The sequence below is a fragment of the Dermacentor albipictus genome, chromosome 4 (genome assembly GCF_038994185.2).
Source record: "Dermacentor albipictus isolate Rhodes 1998 colony chromosome 4, USDA_Dalb.pri_finalv2, whole genome shotgun sequence".
NCBI classification, from domain to species: domain Eukaryota; kingdom Metazoa; phylum Arthropoda; class Arachnida; order Ixodida; family Ixodidae; genus Dermacentor; species Dermacentor albipictus.
In genome coordinates, this window is record NC_091824.1 from 32,863,875 (window position 1) to 32,888,725 (window position 24,851).

The following is a 24,851-nucleotide window of genomic DNA, read 5'->3' on the forward strand; positions in this document are numbered from 1 at the left end:
GATATAGGTTACAGAACCCCAATACCTAATCTTGGTTCATAGTCGTGAATTTGGAACCTTGGTGGTTCATTTCTTTTATTGAAGTCCTAAATTTACAACCAGTTTCTAACAGTTGCTAAAATTCTACTTTCTCTGTCAAGTGCAACACATTTCCCTGAGATCAGTTTCGCAGTTGTCTCATAACATGATTTGATAGATTTTATATGTATGTGAATAGGAAAATTGAAGTTGGCATCAAGCTAAAGATTACTCCAAAGCAATTTCCATTTATAGAGATTCTACTGTACATCGCCTCTTGATGTTGTGTGACACACGAGCCACTGTCCACAATTAATGCATAGTTTGCAAAAGAGGAGAGAAGATTGATCTCTCGAAATGTGCAACTGGGATGTAAGTAGTCCAACTTTCAACCTAGTACATGACACCATCTCTCAGCGGTGCCTGTCAAGTTAGCCAAAGGTTTGAACAAGAAATGCCGAGTCAATGTTGAAATCCTGTTGACATACTGTGGAGGACACTGCCGGCATCATGTGTGCCAAAGGGTCCGGAAAAGTTCGGAGAAGAGCATCGGATCACTTTTAATTTGTGGCTTGCTCACAATGTGTAGTGATGTCATATTCATCAAATATGATCACCGCAGTATTTTGCACACAATGAGTGTGTTTACTTAAAAAGTGTTCAAAATGTGAGAGGTGGCTTAGAGGCCACTTAAATTAATCTACTCGAACCTCTGTCTTGAGTAAACAGAAATTTGCATTACTCCAGTCTGAGTAAACACAGGTCGATTGCAATAACCGCCGCTCACACGCCACAAATTGTATGCTCAAAATGTCGTCATGCGCATCACATAGCACATTTCTTTTTTTAAGCGAGCTATGTTTAACAATGTTGCTGAACAGAAACACCCGCCTTTTAATTCATTTTTATTCAGCAATAAAAAAATATGCACGCGCCACAAGAGTGCTTCGTGCCAGTGTTTATTAGATAGCGTGCCCCTCTTCACACCTTACATTTCTGCATGGGCTGTTGGCTTAACGTTGCCTAAGTTTAACACAAACAAACAAACTCTGAACATTTTGAACATGAGACCTTGATGGCCTCTACATTCAAATGTGAAAAACATGTGGGTTATAGCAAGCAACATGTGAGTTAATACAGCACATGGTGATAAAAAGATAAGTTACAACATAACACATACAAACTTGCGAACACCAAAATTTGCAAGATGCCACAGACACTGAGGGGGCAGATAGACATAGAGCATGTCTTTATTTAAAAGTGTGCCTTGAGCACAAGCTTTTTCAGAGATACATAGATCTTTTATTAAAGATTATTCACGTTTAGACACTGCACACATGCAGCAACAAGCTTGGCACAACAAACACAGAAGAGCAATACATTGTTTTTAGATTGCAGCAACTTCTTCAGTGATTGTTGTTGCCAATTTCGCCTGCTTCAGAAACTTGTCTGCATAAGCTTGCTCAAAGCAAGCTTATGCAGACCCTCTTTCATTCTTTCACTGTCAGAGGGCTTCCAACTGAAGGTTAGGGGACCGACATGCGGTAACTCCTCGCACAATTTTGTTTTTCTTAAATCTTGATGCAACATTCGCAAAATGGTGAAACGAGGCTAAATCCGTAAACAAAATTCAGGAGAGTAAGCCGGTACGAACGCGCAAAGCAAATGTATCTTCAAAAGCTGCACTGGCAATAGTAGTTTACTTAGCAGTGATAAAAATACAGTAACCAGCGTTACCGTGTTTCCTAACAACTTAATTTTGCGTACTCTGATGCTGTGCTTCGCTCAAACTTCGCAGCAAGGTCGCACTTTTCAGTCCACACCGTTCAATAACGCACTAGACACATTTGTCGGCCCGTTTTTCCTGGCAGTGAAACGAAGCGTGCGCTGGATGGAAGTGCTGGTAACTAAAAGCCCGGACGAACCAGCGATGCCAAGTGTTCTACTGAAGGACGCGAACCAAGGAATGCAATCTCGTTCGGAAATTTATGCGAAAGTAAGCGCGGTAGAGCTAAATGTTGCTCTAACGTTGTCAGAACAGTAACACCGGTTACTACCGCTAGTTGTTGGTAGCAGTCAGTAATAGTAGCGTGACCATTAAGCGGATAGCACGAAGCAGTAGACTCAAATTCGTGAGATTTGAGAACTTGCAATGACATGCATGAATCAACCTCTGAGAAGGAGTTGTCGTACTTTAGGTGATGCGTGGCCACTTCGTCAATTTCTTCGTTTTCGCTGAAGATCCCGGTTTCATTGACGAGATGCGTCGCATTCTCAAACTGCGTCGCCGCCTCCCGGACTTTGTCCTATACAAAAAAAAAAAAAAACAAGAGCACGCACTGAGCTTCACTGTCAACTCGAAATAGCCACACATTACTACTGCCTCGATGAGAGTAGTGATTCGATCACGCTGGCAGAGAAATGCACGTTAAACGAGACAAATTTACTTACTTGGTAGGACTTTTCATTGGCGCTTTCAGTTGACTTCTCAATTTCGAGATACAAGTTGAACCCGCGGTCAAAAAGTTCGTTTAAAGAACTCAAATCGCTGCCGTTACTGTTGTCATCACCCATGTTTAGAAGGTTCGTTCGGATTTCACATTACAGTCGTTTCACTCTGATTCAAACGATCCGTTGGTTTCGCATATTTCTAAAAAGAAAAAAGGTAAAGGTTGGACTTCATAGAGTTCATTTTATGTCGTAATGAACAAAAATTTTAGATGTTTACTTTTCAAGACGCGCTTCTAGTGCTAGCATTGATGGCAAAACTATGATGCGTCAGATCAGTCAAGCAACACAATCCGGGCGGGACGTTACGTAGTTACGTAACATGGCGGCACCCAAAGAGTCTCTGGGTTTGATCCGCGCCGTTATTCAAGAGCTTAGGAGAAACCTCCCGCAGGTATGTACGCACCTTTGTGTATTTCATAGTTGCGAACGCAAGTGAACGCTTTTGACACACTGCAAGCGGGTTTTCAGACGTTGGCGACCAAGCACTGCGTTGAGTTTGCTGGAGCGTTCGGTGGTCAACTAGCAGAGCTGCGTCTTGAATACCGTTGTACCCGCGCTTCTTTGCGGGCCGGCGATGCGCTCAAAGCGCAGCGAGCAGTTGACGACCAGAAACTTACCTGTCATACAAAAGAAGCGAGGTAACTGGTAGCCTTCTCTCTCCAGCCATTTTTTTTTTAAGCAAAAACGCGGCTTTTCGCTGAGCCGCGGAAGTTTGAGCAGCGTGTTGTGTGACCGGCGTCCCGAGTATGAAAACAAACGTCGTCGACCGTAATGAACACTTGATTGATTTTCTTGGCTTTGGTTTGGTGTGTATGCGTAGTTGTGGATACGGTAGGCGATATTTGATCTGCTGGTTCAGTGTTTGGCTACTTGAAGTACCGTGCGCGTCCTAGCGCACGCGAGCAGAATTTTTGCGTTCGCTCCTCGTGCTGGAAGGCGACAAACGGTATACAGCTAGCAAAAATCGGGGTCTTAGAAAGGGGTTTAAGTTCGTAGTTCGGGCAGCAAACGGTATTCCGGCGTTTCACAAGGTTTTTTTTCTTAGTTGAGGGAGCTTAGCGTCCTAATTCTGTAGGAACCCAGCTTGTGAGACGCGCTGCGGCCGCCGAGACCGAAACTTAGGTACAGTGGTGATTTTGTTTCGATCCGTTGGTCTCAGGAAGACGAAACCTCGACATCGTGCTCAAGTGCAAATATTTAGTCATCGCGACGGTATGCTAGCCAGCCAGCGTTCTTCGGCTCACTTGCGTCTTGTAGTTGCGTATTCCGACCCAGTTGTACGGTTTGGAATAAACGCGAGACGATACTGCGTTTACGTGAATTTGGCTGGATTCGGGTGTCCCCTGCTTGTTCTGCGAGTTAAGCCAGTCGTGCCGTTTGCCGTACTTCTTCTGCTTTCTTTCTTTATTATTTTGATTTTTTTGTGAACAACGATATGCCTGTTTATACTTGGCAGATGTTTGGACGTTGGCCATTTGGCATAAGGTCATGCCCTGAAGACGTTGCGAACGCAAATCCTAAGAACAGGACACGGTAATGCTTGTAATGTGCCCTGTTAGCTTGACCTTGTGCCGTTTTCGATTTTTCGTTTGTTTGCCGCGGCTATAAAAACCGTCCATTTGGCAGTCATTCTTGCTCTTCATTCGCCGCTGTGACTTCCAGTCGATATCTCGTGGATATGTGTGAAGTTTTGAAGTAGAATGGTGGTGTGGATGAAGGTTACTGCAGAATTATACTGATGTTTCAAACCTCTGCAGGAAAAGAAACTGCATTGTCTAATTAACAACTGGAAACAGTAACCTAGGGCTTACCATTACGAGTTTTTTCTGATCACTTATTGTATAACCAGTTTGTGGTCTCTGAGTCAGGTTGCTTCTGCTCCATGGATTGTTATTTTTGTGATAAAACCAAAGGATACGGACTTCAACACCTTTGGCATTCCATATTAATTTGCTGGTACAAAGCTGCTAACACCAAGATGATGAATACAGTGATAGATGGCAGTGGCATGGCAACCACAATAATGACACTTCATTGACTGACATCTTAGACGAGAAACGGCTGTCATTGTGAAATGAATGTTGAGAATTACTGCTGCACTATGAATGACAGCACTTTACTGGGCCGAAAGTCTGAAGTTTGTGGCTTCTTATGACTATGCTAATCACCCAACACCCTTTCAAATTCCACACATCCAACTTCAGTTCACTGACTTTCTATGCCTTATTCTATTGCCTTATCTGTCATTGTCTGCCTGTGAAAATGATTTCAAGTGTGCACAAAGCGGTATGGTATGTACGCTCAAACGTAATTTCCTTGGGCATTGCACTGAAAAAAAGAAGCATGCCATCAGTCATGCCACTTTACCCTTCTTCTGCCAAAAAACTTACTGGAGGATGCTGGCATGAGATATCTGCGATGCTCTGGACCTGTATTTGGCACCAAGCCGAAGGACCTTGTTTGTGACCGAATTTTGTGAGACATTATCTGGTGATCACTTGTCGTGGGATATTCCGTGTTTGCATTTGTGATGTGCTAAAGAATGTGGAAAGTTCTCCTACTGGTCGATAACTTGAGGCTCATTGTGATTTCTTGCAAACTTCGATGTACAGAGCTTTGGCTTTAAGTGGAATGTGAAAATGGATCACAGCCCACTGATCCTGCTCTGGTGGCTCGGTGGCTACATTCATCAGCTGAACAAAAGGCTGCAGGTTTGAACCTCAGCTGCTGCATTACGACGGGAAAAGAATGCAAGAGTTCTCGTGTGGCATGCTTTGGGGTCACATTAAAAAATCCAAATTTTTAATCTGGAGCCTCTCCACTACAATGTCGCTCTTAGCCAGTGTTCTTGCTTTGGGTCGTTTAAGCACCATCGGTCCGACCTTTGTGTGGTGCCCTCTGCCGCTTCTGCCTGGGGTGGTCCAGACCACTGACCAATCTCTCGTCCGTGTGGCCACTGCTTGCAGGGACAGTTCTGCACGCTGGAAGGGAGCCCCCGTGATAGGGCACCGTGAGTCCTCCCCCCCCAGCGGTGCCTCCTGCCTCATCCGGAGTCTTGATGGACTTCAGGCTCACCGGTTTATTCGAGTCCACCTGCCCTTGTCGCACCAACAATTCGAACTTCGAATCCTGCCCCGAACCCGGCTTCCGGCCCCTCGTCTCCAGCATGCCTGGGCCCAGCACAGGCCGCAGCATGTCTGACCTCCTAAAGATGACACAAGACTGCTCGGTGGCATTGCAGCGGCTCGAGGACATGGTACCCGGCTTCCACTACACAACACGGTCCACCCGCACCTTGGCCGGAAAAGAGAGGCTCGCCAAAGCAGCAGTGTGCACCAATGGGGCAGGTGCTGCCGCTGCCATGGATGACGAGTGGATTAAGAGCCGCGTGCAGAAGGAGCTGAGGCGTGGGCGAGGTGACAAGCATCGTGTGGCCGTGCGCAGTTACGGTTACACCGTGACTTGGAAGGACCTGAACACTGTGCTCGGTACAAACTGGCTGAATGACGTTGTCATTGACTTCTACATAGCGCTTGTGGCCGAGCGCGCCAAAGAAGTTTCAGACGGTCTCCGCGTTCATGCGCTGACGACGCACTTCTTCAATGTGCTGAAAATCCGGGGCTATGAAGCCGTGCGCCGCTGGACGGACACGGTTGACTTGTTTGCTTTCAACCTAGTGCTCGTGCCCATCCACGACCACGATCACTGGTCACTCGCCGTTCTAAATATAACAAACCAGACATTTGAGTTCTACGATTCGATGGGTCGTAAGAACTGGAACTGCTATCAGGTGTTGATGGCATACCTGAGGAAAGAGCACAAAGACAAACGGAAGTCTCCACTGACTCCAGACGTAAAATGGGAGTGCCAGTACATAAAGAACCTTCCGCAGCAGACTAACTCTCATGACTGTGGTGTGTTTGTGTGCCTCTATGCGGAGTGCCTCGCGAGAGGTGCGCCATTCAATTTTTCAGCTCGCGACATTCAGCGGTTACGATATAGAATGGCCTTTGAGATCTTGTCGGGGAAGTTGATGGATCACTGACACTTACTGCTGCTTCCTCTGAAGACAAACTGGTGCGTTACCTGGGAGAGAGGCTTAGCCGATTGCAGCCTCCACGCATGTGCCTGTGTTGTTTACATGAACTTACTTGATTACCTGTGCTAGGAAGTCTGTTGACGCCTTGTCTGTGCAGACTGGACATTGTCTTCGTTTGTTTTATGCGGGCTGGTGAACCCCGTTGATTTTTGCAATGTGATACAAATGTTAAAGATCTTCAGGCCTCTGCCTTCTGCCAATCCAAAGGCCAACAAAATACCAATCCAAAGGCGAATGGAAGCCTCTACATTTATTTTTGCACAATGTTGTGCTCTACATATTTGTGAGGTTCTCGCTCAGCCGCAACCCTTAATGGCCACGTTCATGGAAAGCTGTTTCGTTTTTGAATACTCCATTTTCATATTTCAGGTGTTCTATAGGAGCTCATAATTTTCACTCATTTAATAACCTTCTTGCCAAGCTCTCTTAATTACAACAGGCCTTCTGTGAACTATGCTCAAAGCAGGGTGTCACTGCTTGTTTCCTAAGAGAAGACCTGTTATTAAAGTTCTAGGCCACCTTTTCAGTGTATTGACAACGGGAAAGATTAAATTTTTGCAGTCCTCACTCTCACATAAAGCCATAATAATGACCATCCAGTGCCCTGGTTGTTCATTATTGCTGCTGCGACATTTATCGCACCCATTACAGCAGACTTCCACAAAAGGAAAGCTTCTTCCCGAACAAATTTTTGTATTAGAGTTGGTATTGTGGCACGGTGCTTAAGGTGATGTTACTGCCGCATTTTTGTAAATTATGTTGAGTTTTGTATGGGCACAAGAAGTGTTGTACATCAGAATTTCATGTCCTGGCGTTGGGTGCTCTATCACTCCTTTCTTTTTTGTTTTTTCTCAATTGAAAGGACCCCACGGAGGAAATAAATGTTCATGTATTTTTTTACTGTTAAATATCCTCATTTTGATGCTTATTTGTTACCATCATTTCTGCAGCTGAGCCAGTCTAAGTAGGCTGTAGTTGGTACTTAGATCAAAACGGTGATTCAGCATTAGCCAAAGTATTAATTTGCTGTGTCGTTGGATTCTTTTTGAGCAGTGAGCCGTGCAATAGTTGAAACAGAAGTCATGTTATAGCTATGGACTGCGAAAAAAGTGCAAACAGACATTTGGCTGCCGATGCATTACACCTTGGCCTTTCTTTTTTTTATGGTGAAATCCACTATACTCGCTGACAACATTCTGTGGCTATGAAGGGAAATCTGTGGAGGCAAAGCATGCACAAGTGATAGCACTTCCAAAAAGAGTCCCACGGTTTAATCGAGGTCAGTCTAGGTTGGGGAAACCAAAGCATAAAGACTTTATTATCAACAGTTAAATAAGACAACACACTCCACTGAGTGTGAAGGTTTACTTATTTTGCGGCTTTTCCCTTCCACGTCTGGGCAGATGCGAAATCGTCGCACATGGAAGCTGCGTCAATTTAGCGTCTGTTCCAAGCAACCAAAAGATGTCAGATGCTGCCGGACTACTTGGCGTGGTAACACGAGCAGCAGCCACATGCCTGTAGCTACCCCTTGATAGCCTTGTCCACGAATATAGCTGATATGGATCAGTCGTTCTCACTCTAATCCTTAAGCAAACACTCGGACTTAAGAATTCTGGATCTGCCTTTGCCAGTGCAAACTGCTCCATGTCGGATTGCTGCGGATGTTGTCAGGTGCAAAAAAGTATCGATTTCCATGTGTAAGTGTTTGCCATTATTGAGGGTTCGGGGCAATTTCAGTGTAAATACCAGTCTACTTGCCAGCATAACGACTGCATAACTGCCAACTTTTTATGACTTTATCGTAACATGCCCAGTTTTTAGAGCTTGTCTACGGTTGTCATATTGAGGCCAATTTTACCGTTTTTCATTTCTGGCCAGTTTAGGACAAAACTCATTTTCAATTGCTACAGATAGAGTCGTCCACCAATCTTTTTAGAGGCTAATTATTCGATGCCCTCATTCATTCTGACCTACCAGCAGCAGTGCCATTTTTTTCCATAGAACCAATGCATAACAGCAACTGAAATTTCAGCCTTTGTTCTGTGAATATTTCATGAAAATGTTCATTGGAATACATCTTTGTTTTGTGTGTGGTGCACATTATTCTTCCTATGACCAAATAGCAGTGTGCCTGTTCACAGCGTCCCTAGAGAACAAAGTCTGTGATGTTTTTTTCATATACAGTTGACATCATGACAATTAAAACAGTGTTAGCGTTTTGCACCAATATTTAGTCGTTTTTTTCCTTGACTGCAGTCTTTCTCAACTTTTAAGGTTGGAAGATCTGGCGTAATCTTGTCAATAGTAGTGTTCAGGTGCAACTGAGTCCCCACACGGGGCAGATGAGGCATCACTAAAAAAAAAAAAAGCAAGAGAAAAACTTGCAGTTTCATGCATAAAGCAGGGACATGGTAGTTGGTGCAATATTATGCTCAGTAAAGTTTTTTTCATGTTTCATGCAGTATTGGCTGAAGTGAACATTTCCAGATGCAAGCGAGCAATTTCCTTTCGAGAAGAAGTAGAAAAGAATTGGTGCTTGTAGTTCGATTCGTCATTACCCACTAGCTTTATATTCTTTCACCTAGGCACAGGTTTGTGAGTAAGCAGTTGAGCTTGATATCGGGCAACACTTTAACGAGTGCTCAAGAGGTCAGGCATAGTATCGGGATGTTTTGTATCCACATAGCATGCTCCAATGTGGAAACCAGTCTCAGAGGCCATGTTTTACCTTACTGCAGACTGGAAGTTACATGGCTGCCATGTTTAAAATATCGCTCGTTGTGTGGGCTGCAGACGAAGCCAAGATTGCAGTTTTTTTTTTTTGACAAACCAGGCAGGTGAAAATGCCCAGTGTTAATATTGAATGATTCGGGCCAAAGTATGCAATCTTGCTGCAGGATTTGCACAGGAACAGAGCAGCCGTAACTGCAAAATCTTTTTTTTTCTGCTATTTTATGAAGAAAAATGCACATCCCTGCATAGGTGGTGTCTCTGGTGCAGGCAAGTCTGCATAAGCATAGCCTTTGAGATCAGGCTTTGTTAATTAGACAGAGCTGTTGCTGGGGCATGGATTTGAACACCACCTATTGCCCAGGCACAGTTTTATTTGCTGAGTAACCAGCTGAAAGATGGAATCTCCAGCTGCAGTTGAAGCCCTGGCGGGGTATCATGTCTTTATTTTTTTGTCATTGTTAACGTTAGGTAGGGCCATTATGAAATTCTTGACAGGCACTGGCGGACATGTGAAGTGAAGCCCATAACGGCCATCGTTGTAAAAAGTGGCGTTCACTGAAGTTCACTCAAGGTGTTCCTTTCAGCAGGCAAAAAACTTTTGCATCATGCTGAGGAATTGCCAGCGATGGAGCATGTTGCATAACTGCCATCTCTAGAACTTTTTGTACATTTTCTTTTTTAATTTGAGCTTGTGCAATTTTACTATTGTTGCATCAATTATTACTAAAGATAGGACCCTGTTGCAAATAAGTTCTAAAGGTGCCAAAGGATGAGGGGGACGCAAGATTGCAAAACGTGCATATAAGAAATTATATGATTGTGCCCTGTACCTGTGTCAGTGCAAAATGCCATATATCAGACAGGTAGCTGCAAGTTCCCGAAGCAGGCAAAGCCTGCAACAGCAGAGTTGGGGGAAAAGTCATCGGTCAAACACAGTGTTTTGCTTTTTTATTTCCTGCTGTTTATAGTGTGCAGCTGCTTGTGTACTGCTTCTAAATGTAAATCGTCATTGTTAGTGTGTGTGCATGTGTGCCACAAAAGGCATGTGTTTAGAAAAACATTCATGTTGTTCCCCCCTTCCATCAGGTAGGCGTGTTTCTTTTTCTTTTGAGTTTTCAAGCTTGATGGTTGGCAGGTATGTTGCTTTTAAATCAACCAGTGGAGCACATAACACGTTGTAGACCAACAGTAGCAAATTCAATTTGCCGTAAATATATATGACGCGAGCAGGAGGTTGCGGACGGAGACAAACATGGTCGATCGAACATTGCCTTTATTCTTCATCTACTTCTTTCTCCACTATTACACCGTACCGTACTATTGTGCAGTTCGTCACATGCTTCCCCCTCCTACCGAGAGAGTGTCGTAGGTACAAAGGCGGACGATACCCTCAAAATGTCCTCACATGTGAACAATGTCAGCCTGGCAGTCTGGTGACGTCCAGCAGCACTCAGGTGGTCGAGGCTGGCTGTTGCATTCCGGACGACATATGCATACTCCTATGAAGGAAGGTTTGGACGCATGGAAACTGTGGGAACTCGGGTGTTATTGCGACTTGGAGACACGCGATGTCTCCTGCTCGAACCTTCGGCGGACTGGGTCATTAAGGTGTCGTCTCTGTTGGTCTGGTATGCCTAGAAAATGTCGGTGTCTTTTTGGTCCTTGTGCACAGTGTTGTCGTAGAAATCCTTGGTCTGGGAGCCGTCCTGATAGGTGGTGCTGAAGGTGTGTTTGACAACGTCTATTTCTTGCAAAACGTTGTATTCGTTGTGTTTGTTTCAGGTTTAGTTGCCTTGGGCACTGACTTTTTCCTTGTTGCATCTACTTTCGGCGACGCTCTCCGTCATCGTCCTGTCGAATTTGCCTTTGCGATGTTGTTGCGACAGTTGCTGAGGTGGCGTATCTATCGAGATATGCCTTTTGATTACTGGCGCTAATTGATGTAGAGATGAATGAGTAGTGTGTACACTGCTCCTTTTGGTGAGATTTGTCTGGTGGCGAATACAGTGCGGCAGCCTTCTCAGAAGGCTTTTCTGAGGCTGCCGCAACGACATGAATGGGCGCTTCGGTAATTCCACAGCGCGTGATGCTGCTTTTCTTGCGTGACGCTTCTGCACTGGCAGCGTCTTGTTGAGGTGTAGTACGCGGAAGGCTTGAGAGTCGCGAAGCAGCTAGATCTCTAGGTGTGTATGGCTCCAAATTGTCTTCGCCCTGAAAGGGGTGTGCGTTGTTGCTGGCACTTGCATTCTGATTTCGTCCTGGCAGTGAGCAAGTTGGCTTAGTTTCATCAGAATAAGGAACACCTGTGCTTGAGATGTGGCGTTGTTTGACGACCGTTGAAGTGTCACTTGACTTTAGTTGGAACTGATGATGATCGCTATGTGGAGACTGGGTGACTGCGGCGACCCAGTCATAATATTTCCAGCTGTTGGATAATGAGGGAGTCTGCAGCGTACACCTTAAAGCGACCGATCATCTCTTCTTTGATTTTTCCCACGATTCATCGTTATCAAATATGTGCATTAGGTAAAAGCGAAATGCCTCACCGGTGACGCAGTCATTGAAGTTGGTGACCATATCCTGTGCCAACCATGATGCAGCGGATACGTGGTGCTCAAGGAGGTGAAACCAGTCTTCTACGGGCCCATCGTCCGCTGATACGGTGTACTTGGGAATGTCCAAGGTGATGCGGTCATGATACTGGTCGGTGTCAGTGGTGGAGCTGTGCACTCTGGGTTCACACCATGGTGTTGAGTACTTGCATGATGAGGTGGCTCCCAGGTCTTTATCCTGTCGAACTGTGACGCGAGCAGGAGGTTGTGGAAAGAGACAAACATGGTTGCCCGAACACTGCCTTTATTCTTCATCTACTTTCCTCCAGTATTGCACCGTACCATATATATACATAGTATTGTATAGGAATTGCGCTGGCCCAGTAGTATAATTTCAGAACGGAAAGAGCACAATGCGCAATACTATTTTCTCATTGTCAAAGTGAAAATGCCGAGTGAAACTTAGACAAAGGTTGGTCCATCGGTCGAATAGTTCGAATGTATTGTACGAAAACGTTGTGCGGTGTGCTCTCTGAAACTATATATACCGTATATTTAAGTTTGTTGCTGCATTTCATTTCAAGGGCATATATATATATATATATATATATATATATATATATATATATATATATATATATATATATATATATATATATATATATATATATATATTGTTACGTCCAAGCGCGTCAAAGGGACGCGGGGATCAAGAAGAGAGGGGAAGAGGAGAACGAAGACTGTGCAGCGGCCATTCCTGTTCTTCGTAGCCTGCCGTTCCTGTTCTCGCACGCCTAAATAAACCCCTTTTCCCCGTGCTTGTAACAAATTGGTGGACGGTGCGGGGTACACCTCGTAACCACGGAGCCTACGCTGCTACAACTTCGCCGAAGCCGTCGACTTGCCGGACTTCCGCCACCATCGCCTGACATGACTGAATACGCCTGCCAGATTCCCGAAGGTTCTGACGCCGCTTCAAGGCCAGCACCTGGCGTTCCGTGGCAATACTACCGGGTGCCACTCACTTTCGGAGGAAAAGCCGGAGAAAATGTCGACGAGTGGCTCACAAACTACCGAAGGGTGAGCCGATCTAACGGTTGGAACTCGACCGCACAGTTGTCAAATGTTGTGTTTTCTCTTACCGACACAGCACTCGTCTGGTATGAGAATCACGAAGACACGCTCACTTCATGGGAGCTTTTCGTAGAGGAGCTCAGAGCGTGTTTTGGAGACTCCAGCGCAAAAAAGAAACGCGCCGAACAGACGCTTTCGCAAAGAGCTCAGATTCCCGGCGAGACCTGTACGACGTATATCGAAGAAGTGCTGAAACTGTGCAAAATAGTGAACTCTCAAATGTCTGAAGAGGACAAAGTTGGACATTTGTTGAAAGGGATAGCCGAAGACGTCTACAATTTTTTGATCGGCAAAAAAAGCTTGGATTCCGTGTCTGACGTCATTCGCCACTGCAGGACCTTTGAGACGCTGAAAATGCGACGGATAATACCGAAGTTTGGTCGCCTGGCTAATGTCACAACGGTGGCAAGTGTAGACCCGAGTTCGTGTGTTGACCTTCCATCAACAATACGGCAGATTGTTCGCGAAGAGTTGCTCCATCGGGAAGAGATGTACCGTTGCACACCCGGCATCGCTGGTGCGTACTTACCACACGAGATGCGAAACACAGCCGTTTCGACCGCATGGCAACCCACGGTTCACTCAGCGACCGTCGAGTATAGGTCTACCCCACAAACGAGAGGGACCCTAAGCTATCAAGATCATGACTACGACCAACGCCCTCGCCGCACGCACGCCTCCGGGCGGCAGATGCCTAGCCACGATGAATGGGACCCATCTGCTGGCTATGCAGTCGACAGCAACATGCGTGACTACGTGCAGGAACATCGAAATTTCCGGCATCTGCCGGTGTGTTTCCAATGCGGTGTCGTGGGCCACATAGCGAGATTTTGCAATCGTCGCCCAACAACGTGGAATCGTCGATCGGGGCCTTCAACAAGGACCACACCTCCTGCGAGGACAACTCAACAGTCATGCACCACCCCTTGGTCAGCTGGCGTCCCTCCTGGCAACGACTACTGGCAGAGAAGCTTCCGGAGCCGCTCGCCGGCATCTGACAGGAGTTTGACGCCACCGCCAACTTCTCGTGCACCGCGTTTACGTCAATCTCCATCGCCAGTGCGCCGCTCAGCCTCACCTTCACAACCGGAAAACTAGCTAGCGCGGCCTATGGGGGTGAGGTCGCTCGACACGTGCTATCGACAGAAATGCCCCCTGCAGTTGCTATGATTAAGAACAAAGTGCATGTACTAGTTGATGGTGTTGCTACAATGGCTTTAGTGGATACCGGGGCAACTGTATCCGTAATGAGTCTCGGTTTTAAAGGTCGGTTGGGGCGCAAAGTTGTATTTCCGTGGGACCAGGCTGCAACGTTTTGTGGAGTGAGCGGCGAGTCCTTACGCCCTGTTTGTGTGTGCACTGCTGAAGTGTCCCTGGCTGGTGGAGTTTTCGCGACGGAGTTTGTAGTTATTCCCCGATCGACGCACGAAGTGATTTTGGGCATCGACTTTTTGCGGCAGTGTGGTGCGACCGTTGATTGTCGCACGGGGGAAGTTTGCGTCGATGGTCATGTTTCGTCCGGGCTCTTAGAGGAGACTTGCAGTCAAGGTGAACTTTGTGTGTGTGCAGATACTGTTGTGCCTGCGTCCAGCTCGGTGTGCGTGCCGGTTGTATGTCGCGGTGAAGTTCGAGACAGTTTCGATGCCTCCGTAGAGCCAATGCATCTAAATTGTGTGAAGAAGAACGTTTTTGTCCCTCATTGTGTGGTATCCATCGGCAACGGGCGTGCAGGCTTGTGGACGGCCAACTGCTCGGCAGAACCCGTCCTGCTTCCAGACGGCTTGAAACTCGCCTACTTTACAGAATACACGTCTTCGTCCGTAGCCGTACTAACAGACTCGCCGTGTGAACCTGCTGACCTTCGCCAAGTCTCAGACAAAAAGCTTCTGTCTATGATAAACAAGTCGCTCAGCACAAGGGAGCGCCATACCTTGGTGGATACGCTTTCTAAGCATCTGTCAGTGTTTGACTTTGCGCAGCCGGACAAAGCGTTCTCGATTCCCGAGTCACGAACGCGCCATACCATAGATACGGGATCTGCGCGCCCGATCAGGCAAAAGCCCTATCGCGTGTCGCCTAACGAGCGCAAGATAATCGGGGAACAAGTGAGTGACATGATGAAAAATGGGATAATACAAGAATCCTCGAGTCCTTGGGCAGCTCCGGTCATACTCGTCAGAAAGAAAGACGGTAACTGGAGATTTTGCGTCGATTATCGAAGATTAAACGCCGTGACTAAGAAGGATGTCTACCCGCTGCCCCGGATTGATGATGCAATTGATTGCCTTCATTCGGCCTCTTATTTTTCTTCAGTGGACCTGCGCTCAGGATATTGGCAAATCCCGATACACCCGACAGACAGAGAGAAAACAGCCTTCATAACCCCGGATGGATTATTCGAATTCAATGTGATGCCATTTGGGTTGTGCAACGCTCCAGCAACCTTTGAAAGGTTCATGGACACCATTCTGCGTGGGTTAAAATGGAACATCTGTATGTGCTATCTTGACGACGTTGTTATATTCGGGCGCACATTCAATGAGCACAATACGCGCCTGAATATTGTCCTCGACTGCATCAAAAACGCCGGCCTGGTTCTGAACTCCAAGAAATGTAAATTTGGTGACCGTCAAACCCTTGTGCTGGGTCATCTTGTTGACAAAGACGGTATCCGGCCTGATCCCCTCAAGACGGCAGCTGTCGAAGCATTCAGTGCACCGCAGTCAGTGAAGCAACTTCGTAGTTTTCTGGGTCTTTGTTCTTACTTTCGCCGATTTATTCCTGGTTTTGCTGACGTCGCTTATCCTCTGACAAATCTGCTACATAAAGACGCACGGTTTGAGTGGACACCCGAGTGCGATTCTGCATTTCGTCAGCTGAAGTTCCTGTTAACCTCTCGACCTATCCTTCGCCACTTCAATCCTACTGCGCCGACAGAAATCCACACAGATGCTAGTGGCGTTGGTCTGGGTGCCGTATTGGTCCAACGCTATGATGACCGTCAGCACGTGATTGCTTATGCAAGCCGCTCATTAAGCAAACCTGAACGGAATTACACGGTGACAGAGCAAGAATGCCTCGCTGTAATCTTTGCGGTTCAGCGATTTCGCTCGTACTTGTACGCACGCCCATTCCAAGTCGTCACAGACCACCATTCCCTGTGCTGGCTCGTGAACCTTCGCGACCCTTGTGGTCGCCTTGCGCGCTGGGCTTTGAGGTTGCAGGAATATAACTTCACTGTGGCCTACAAGAGTGGCCGAAAACATGCTGACGCAGACTGCCTTTCCCGTATGCCGCTTACTACGACGGACTGTGACGCAGACGATTTTGATCATCTCGTCGCTTCTGTGACATCCGCTTTTCCAGAAATCGATGCGTTCAAAGCAGAACAACGGACAGACACCAAATTGGAGCCACTCTTCACTTCTGCCCATTCAAGTGCAACAAGCAGCTACTGTGTACGTGACGGGCTGCTGTACAAAAGGAACTACTCAAGCACGGGTGCACGCTTCCTTCTAGTGGTGCCGAAGTGTCTCCGGCCAGCAATCCTTCAGGCTATGCACGATGACCCTACCTCCGGTCACTTAGGCACTGTGCGCACCCTTTATCGCATTCAAGAACGCTTTTACTGGCCCCGGATGCGACATTCGGTTGAGTTGTATGTCGCCAGCTGCATACAGTGCCAACGTCGGAAACGCCCAACCACTGCCCCATCTGGTCTCCTTCAACCTGTGCCGCCTCCCAGCTCACCCTTTCGGCAAGTTGGAATTGATCTGTTAGGACCTTTTCCAAAGTCATCTAAGGGGAACCGCTGGATAATTGTCTGCGCCGACTATTTCACGCGCTATTGCGAGACGGCGGCTATACCATCAGCCACCGCCACCGAAGTATCGCTCTTCTTACTTCACGCTATTGTTCTGCGACATGGACCGCCTGGTGTTATTATAAGCGACCGGGGACGTCAATTCACGGCAGATATAGTGGAAGAGCTTGTGCGTTTGTGTAACTCGCACCTCAGGCACTCGACGCCATATCATCCGCAAACGAACGGCCTCACTGAGCGCACTAATCGAACTATCACAAATATGCTTTCCATGTATGTTGCGTCCGATCACAAGAATTGGGATGAAGTTCTACCGTTTATTACTTACGCATACAACACAGCCAAGCACGAGACAACCGGCTACAGCCCCTTCTTCCTTCTATATGCTCGGCCACCCCGGTATACGCTCGACACTGTCCTCCCTTTTTACCACCACGACAATCCTACGGTCGCCGATACGCTGTGCCTCGCTGAAGAGGCTCGGAGACTTGCGCGTCTTCGGACTTTGGCATCACAAGAAAACTCCAAAGCCCGCTACGACGCACGACATCGGCCAGTTACATATAACCCTGGTGATCTCGTTTGGCTTTGGACACCCACAAGGAAGCGCGGTTTGTGTCAAAAGCTGCTGGCAAACTACGACGGACCGTATGTTGTCATCGACAAAGTCAGCGAAGTGAACTATACTCTCGCGCGCCTCACGAACACTGGTAGACGTTCTGCTAGGACACAAGTCGCGCATGTCGCACGGTTGAAATCATGCACGCCACGGCAAGCTAGTTGACTCGCCCAGGGGGCTTTGTCTGCGAGGGGAGGTATGTTACGTCCAAGCGCGTCAAAGGGACGCGGGGATCAAGAAGAGAGGGGAAGAGGAGAACGAAGACTGTGCAGCGGCCATTCCTGTTCTTCGTAGCCTGCCGTTCCTGTTCTCGCACGCCTAAATAAACCCCTTTTCCCCGTGCTTGTAACAATATATATATATATATATATATATATATATATATATATATATATATATATATATATATATATATATTATTTATTTATATGCACACATTACAGGCTATCGATCCAACTTTCAGCAAGTGTACATCAACACTAGTGAGGATGTAGCTGCCAGGATTGCACTGATGTTATTATTATTGTGAGCAACATCATCATAACCAGCCTTGTAGACATGAAGGAAGGAAAGCGTAGGAGAGGCCCCAGCCAGCACGGATGTGTTGGAGAAAGTGTGGCAGAAATTACATGTTGTTTTTCACAAAGGAGCGCTATGACTGGTACCCCAAATGTCAACTTTGCTATAGCAACCATGCTCCTGAAACTCTCACTGCTGCTCTAGGCCTCTGAAAAGTTTTTTTTTTTTTGGCCTGTGTCTTTCTCGTAGCACCATCTGTTTGCGAGACAAGCTTACATTGGAGTGTGATGTGTATAAGCTTCACAGTTTTAGGGTCTATGAGTGCGAGTGTCACCAAGTCTGAGACACTCAAGTAATCGCGGCGTGGGACTCCGTCGTCTTTTTCAACCTGTCACGGAAAAGCACAGGAGTGTGCATCTGCTTCACTAAAGCGGTTGCAGAAGTTTCGTAGCTTTGTTCCGATGCGTGTCGGCAGCACGCTCTTCTGGCAGCTCGTAGCAATGCAAGTTCAAAGCTGACGGCTGTCTGCTCCGGCGAGCTGATTAGGGGCGCGGAGTGGGATGGCACACCAACATGGCTGCATTTCCGGCTTCAGAAACGTGACGTCAGGGCCTCTCCTGTTTCTTTCCTCCATGCTTGCAGATGTATAAAATGTGGCAGCCGTGATGTGTTTCTGGCTCCACCAGTCGCTTCTGATGCATGCAGTCAGCACAGGAATAACCTTCAAGATTGGTTTTTGTTACTCAGTGGAAACTGGTTTCTGGGTTGTAGATTTGAACACCATCCTTCCTTTATTGATTGATTGATTAATTTATTTTTATTTCGTATTCTGGGCCAAGATGTTGATGCTAGGTCCAGCATTTTACAAGATAATTTAGCTGGAATAAGATCAGGGGCTGCATGTCAAGCGACCTGTCAAGGGCACGATGTGTGATCTTCGCACCCTTCAGTCGTCGGAGTTATTTAATTTTGCTGCTGCTTTGCATTTCAAGGACATCACAAAGAGCATTTGGCGTCATTTTAAACAAAGCAAGTGAGCAAAGCAAGAGCCGCCATTAACACTTCCTTTGCTAAGGGACCCTTTCCAGAGAACACGCAGGCATCCTAGGAATGTCTAATGTACCGTTTCTCAAACTTTTACAGTGCATGACCCGTTTTAGTAGTGCCAAACCTACCATGACTCCTCCCTCCCCTCCCCCAAACTTCGTAAGCCTTAAAAAATGTACTTTTTGCAATGGCACAGATAACATTACATTGTAATTTATTAAAAACATAATTTAACCACAACAGAGAGAGCTACGAAGAATATTTAATGTATTTCAACAAGCATTGATTTAATCATGGAATTTAATGAGACAGATATACTTTCTTAATATAACCATGTCTGCTGAACCATAATTGTAGATTCTAAGAGCGAAACTGGCTGCGGTTGGGAGGCTGTATTCGGTGAAGTCTTCCTTGTGGCGACCGAAGGTTTAGATCACCGTTTGTCTTGCTGTTTCGCCTTCCATCTTGAGGCAAAAACTAATATTACACTCTGCATAATAAGCATAATTTCAGGGCTGATATATACTTATGTCACTACTAAAGAAAGCGTTAAAAGTATGGGCACTGAGAATGAACATTCATTTCTGCTGCTGGCAAGCATAATGTAAATATGATTGAACCCTCCATGTCCCCGCCTCAGTTTGAGAAACACTGGTCGAATGGATATCCCTATAGGAATGTTAGGGAAATCCTAAGGATGCACCCGAGTGAAGCACCGAAATATGTTTTATGAATGCCCAAGCTAGGCCTATCTTTAGGTGTCATTGGGACATTAGTGGAATGTCGGTGCAGCGGCGGTGCAGCTGGGGCGTAGAGGTAGAGTGTCTGCCTCGCGTGCAAGAAGACCGTGATTCGAATCGCGGTGCCGCACAATTTTCCACCGGATTAAAAAAAAAGACATCTGTGTGTTGATGAAATTGCATAAACAGGCCTGGAGTGCGGCCTGATTGCGGTGACCAGAACTGGTAACGCACTCCATCACCAGAGCAGGATTGGCCACCCTGGTGCAGTACTTGGCCACAACCTCCTATATGAATACAACAATCAAACCCCGGCCCTCAGTCCCGAGCGGCTGCAAAGCAACTGACCACGGCGACTGTCAGACCTTTGACGCAGAAGAGGGTGCTAAGAATACCTGGGTGCGAATGGGCAGCCATTGGAATCTGAACCTGGCAACATTTAACGCTAGAATATTGTCTAATGAGGCAAGTCCAGCAGTGCTATTGGAGGACTTAGAGGGCAGTAAATGGGATATAATAGCGCTCAGTGAAGTTAGGAGGACGAAAGAAGCATACACAGTGCTAAAAAGCGGGCACGTCCTGTGCTTCCAGGGCTTAGCGGAGAGACGAGAACTAGGAGTCAGATTCCCGATTAATAAGGATATAGCAGGTATCATACAGGAATTCTATAGCTTGTTGTGAAACTTCATAAGAGGTACAAATTGAAGGGCGTACAGGTCTACGCCCCTACATCCAGTCAGATGACCAGGATGTCGAAAGCTCCTATGAAGGAGTTGAATGGGCGATGGGTAAAGTCAAAACAAAATACACTATACTGACAGGCGACTTCAATGCCAGGGTAGGCATGAACCAGGCTGGAGACAAGTGGCCGTCGCGCTTGACGCGCGAGGCACGAGCGGTTCCGCGCGCAACACTGGGGGAATGTGGCATAGGCTCTAGGAATAGCAGGGGAGAGTTATTAGTAGAGTTTGCAGAACATGATAATATGCGGATAATGAACACCTTCTTCCGCAAGCGGGATAGCCGAAAGTGGATGAGGAGGAGCCCGAATGGCGAGACTAGAAGTGAAACAGACCTTACACTCTGCGTTAACCCTGGCAACATACAAGATGTGGACGTGCTCAGCGAGGTGCGCTGCAGTGACCATAGGATGGTAAGAACTCGAATTAGCCTAGACCTGAGAAGGGAACGGAAGAAACTGGTACATAAGAAGCCGATCAGTGAGTTAGCGGTAAGAGGGAAAATAGAGAAATTCCGGATCAAGCTACAGAACAGGTATTCGGCTTTAAGTCAGGAAGAGAACCTTAGTGTTGGAGCAATCAACGACAATCTTGTGGGCATCATTAAGGATTGTGCTATAGAAGTCGGTGGTAACTTTGTTAGGCAGGATACCAGTAAGCTGTCGCAGGAGACGAAAGATCTGATCAAGAAACGTCAATGTATAAAAGCCTATAACCCTACAGGTAAAATAGAACTGGCAGAACTTTCGAAGTTAATCAACAAGCGTAAGAGACCTGACATAAGGAAGTATAATATGGACAGAATTGAACATGCTCTCAGGTGCAGAGGAAGCCTAAAAGCAGTGAAGAAACTAGGAATAGGTGAGAGTCAGATGTATGCGTTAAGAGACAAAGCCGGTAATATCATTACTAATATGGATGAGATAGTTCAAGTGGCTGAGGAGTTCTATAGAGATTTATACAGTACCAGTGGCACCCACGATGATAATGGAAGAGAGAGTAATCGAGAGGAATTTGAAATCCCGCAAGTAATACGCCGGGAGAAATAAAGAAAGTTTTGGGAGCTATGCAAAGGGGAAAGGCAGCTGGGGAGGATCAGGTAACAGCAGATTTGTTGAAGGATGGTGGGCAGATTGTTCTAGAAAAACTGGCCACCCTGTACACGCAGTGCCTCATGACCTCGAGCGTACCGGAATATTGGAAGAACGCTAACATAATCCTAATTCATAAGAAAGGGGACGTCAAAGACTTGAAAAATTAATGACCGATCAGCTTACTGTCCGGTGCCTACAAAGTATTTACTAAGGTAATCGCAAATAGAATCAGGAACACCTTGGACTTCTGTCAACCAAAGGACCAGGCAGGATTCTGTAAAGGCTACTGAACAATAGACCATATTCACACAATCAGGTGATAGAGAAATGTGCGGAATATAACCAACCCTTATATATAGCTTTCATTGATTACGAGAAAGCGTTTGATTCAGTCGAAACCTCAGCAGTCATAGAGGCATTACGGAATCAGGGTGTAGACAAGCCGTATGTAAAAATACTGAACGATATCTATAGTGGCTCCGCAGCCACCGTAGTCCTCCATAAAGAAAGCAACAAAATCCCAATAAAGAAAGCCGTCAGACAGGGGATACGATCTCTCCAATGCTATTCACAGCGTGTTTACAGGAGGTATTCAGAGACCTGGATTGGGAAGAATTGGGGACCCGGCATAGTCGGGGTAATAATAATCACTTGTTTGTCAATGCTACCTTGTGGCACCAAGCCGCTAATGTGTCGGGCAGAGTCACAGTGAAAGTTTCAATGCTTTATTGCAACTGCTTGTTGTACAAAATGCCAATAACCACAGCAAAAGAAAAAGCTATCTCTGCCTTTGTTGCAAATATAGCACAAGGGGAGCGAAAGTTAGCACAAAAACAGCTTCCCAGTGTCCGTTGCGAGCATTCGTAGCGGACGTGCACGCGGTGGGCACTCATCCGACTGCACTCTACAAATCGCATTTGCATAGCATGCAATGTCTACTGTATGCAGAAGAACGCAGGCGCTGGTGCACCCACAAGAAGTGCAGTGGGAATACTAAGCTTATTTTTTTTTTTATTTTTAGGACCTTCCACCTGGCACAGGTGTTACAAGCAATTAACTGAAGTTTCCAAGGTCAAAGCTCTCATAAAATATGCCAACTATATGGTGTATACATGAGCTTAAGACGCTATAGCTCTCGATTATAGTTTGAACATACCAGAAAACATATTTCGCTTTCTCAGAGACAGAAAGAGCTAACTTGTAGAATGGTGACTATTATTAGAGTTTTAGAATAGGGGTGCCAAAAAAGTAGCATCAGCTCCACTGCACATGCACGAGACACCAAGAGTTGAGCTTCTGCCATGGTGTCTACCAACCGGGAATACTCGGAAAACTGGGAGTTCTCAGGGATTTTCAAGAGTCTGGAAATACTCAGCGAAAACTCGGGCAACTTGTGCTTCTATCAGAGAAAGTGAGCTGCAATGCTATTGAAAGGGAGCGGAAGTCGCGGAAATGCTGGCTCGATTAACGTAGAGGAATTCGCAACTTTCACGGATGGTGGCGCCTTTGTGCGGCGGTGGCCGGAAACAATCGAAAGATTATACTCGGCGCTGGCGGCCACCCGTTCTCGCTCATGAGTTCGTGCTCTGCAACGCCGGCTTGACATTCCACCATTTTCGAACAGAGAGATGAGTTTCTCATTTGTGCATGGAAGCAAAGTGACGCAGGCGTAGAAGAACCTGGAACTCGTGCTTGTCGTCATCTGCCACTTCGATTCGCGGCTGCAACGTGTGCACAGGCGCGCATGACTGCACTCGTAGGGTAACAAATCCTAGTCCAACAAACGTTAAACTACTCTACAGTGTTCGCGTAGTGAGCCCTCAGCTGAATTGCGTATATCTTACTTTACAAAGATAACTGGAAGAATGAAGCGAGCGACCGGTATATATCGGCTGTGTATTGCTTGATATGTCTATATCCAAGAGGCGGTAGGACTGACGCAGGCTCTTGAACTACCGCAAGAATGTAGCGTGCACAGCACGCCTAAAGCGCAATAACTAAATTACAAGGGTGAACGGTTATCGTAATAACTCGCAAAAGCGGTCATAAATGGGTTTTTGTTTACTTCTCTTGTTCAACATCTAGCGTTGCGAACACAGGCAGGGATAACTAGACAATAAATTTTAGCTCAGAAAACGCTTCTTTTCACGCCGTCAATGTAAAGAACTTGGGTCGTGCAACACCAGGAAGATTTTTTTTTTCTCGACATAGCGGCTCATTCAAGTGGTCCAAGTAATGACTTCCAGAGAGTACCACATCGTATAAAAGGTCACGGTACCCGTTGAAAGCGGTCGAATTAGTAGAATAACAAAGAGAAAGTACTTCTCTTTATAACACCGTCGCTGTAAAACTGAAACCACTGCTCGTGTAGTTTGCTTCGAAGCCGCGAAGTTTGCATGCAAAAGGCCTTCAACCGTCACGGAGGTCGACGTGCACGCTTTTACGCCGCAGCACACAAGATGACCAGCGTTTAGGACTTCCTCGCCTTCAAGCAGGCTTCGAATCCTGCGTTCTGCTCGCGCAATGTGAGCCATTACGCAGGCTAACGACTGCGGGCGTGTAAACTGAAGAGACATTTGAACATGATGCGAAACAACATGTCACTTAGCAAGACCACCGCAGCTCTGCACCGACTGCTCTAGTTCTTAATCTCTCGGGCAGCCATGGATGGATGGATGTTATGAGTGTCCCCTTTGGAACGGGGCGGTGGGTTGTGCCACCAAGCTCTAGCTATTATGCTGCCTAATGTCCTACCTAGGTTAAACAATGAAAAAAGAAAAAAAAACTATGGACTACCATGCCCAAACTTTCTGATCCCCTATTGCGAACGGTGCTTTTTTACGTCTCCGTCTTCCGTCTTCCCTGCTTTTCTTCCACCAATCCTCCAATCGCCTCTTACTAATGCCTATTGCAGACATGTTTGCTTTATCACTGCTCCCGCTGAACCCAAGGGCTTCAAGGAGGCCAGTGGTGCCTAAATCGACCGCTGGATAGACGGCTTCACATTCTAATAAAACATGCTCCATAGTTTCCCTAGCTTTACCGCCGCAAGCACATCCTTCTTCTTCCTTCTTATATCTCGCTTTATAGGTGCGTGTTCTAAGGCATACCGATCTCGCTTCGAAAAGTAATGAGCTTCCCTTTGAGTTATCATATATGGTTTCTTTCCTGATTTCGTTTTTTCCTCTTAAGTAGTTACTCATGGCAAGTTTCTTTTCC

General features: G+C 46.4%; 2 protein-coding genes across 4 annotated transcripts in view; one reads left to right on the forward strand and one right to left on the reverse strand.

The window, feature by feature from the left end:
• Positions 1-2,650, reverse strand: part of Tap42 (immunoglobulin binding protein Tap42) — a 48,222-nt gene extending 45,572 nt beyond the window's left edge. The window contains exons 1-2 of the mRNA XM_065429578.2: positions 2,470-2,650; positions 2,212-2,324 (exon numbers count right to left, since the gene is read on the reverse strand). Of these exons, the coding sequence (XP_065285650.1) occupies positions 2,212-2,324; positions 2,470-2,592 (236 nt within the window). The 5' untranslated portion in view covers positions 2,593-2,650. The remainder of the gene's footprint in view (positions 1-2,211; positions 2,325-2,469) is intronic.
• Positions 2,651-2,762: 112 nt separating this feature from the next.
• The window catches only part of LOC135900139 (protein FMC1 homolog), a 34,875-nt gene continuing 12,786 nt past the window's right edge, over positions 2,763-24,851 (forward strand). Inside the window, exons 1-2 of one of the 3 annotated variants that reach the window (XM_065429579.2) lie at positions 2,773-2,920; positions 5,496-7,536. In XM_065429579.2, coding sequence (XP_065285651.1) covers positions 5,588-6,574 — 987 coding nt within the window. In that variant the 5' untranslated portion in view covers positions 2,773-2,920; positions 5,496-5,587 and the 3' untranslated portion in view covers positions 6,575-7,536. Of the gene's footprint in view, positions 2,921-3,015; positions 3,168-5,495; positions 7,537-24,851 lie in introns of those variants that run through there. The other 2 variants (XM_070536883.1, XM_065429580.1) reach the window with 2 other exon arrangements.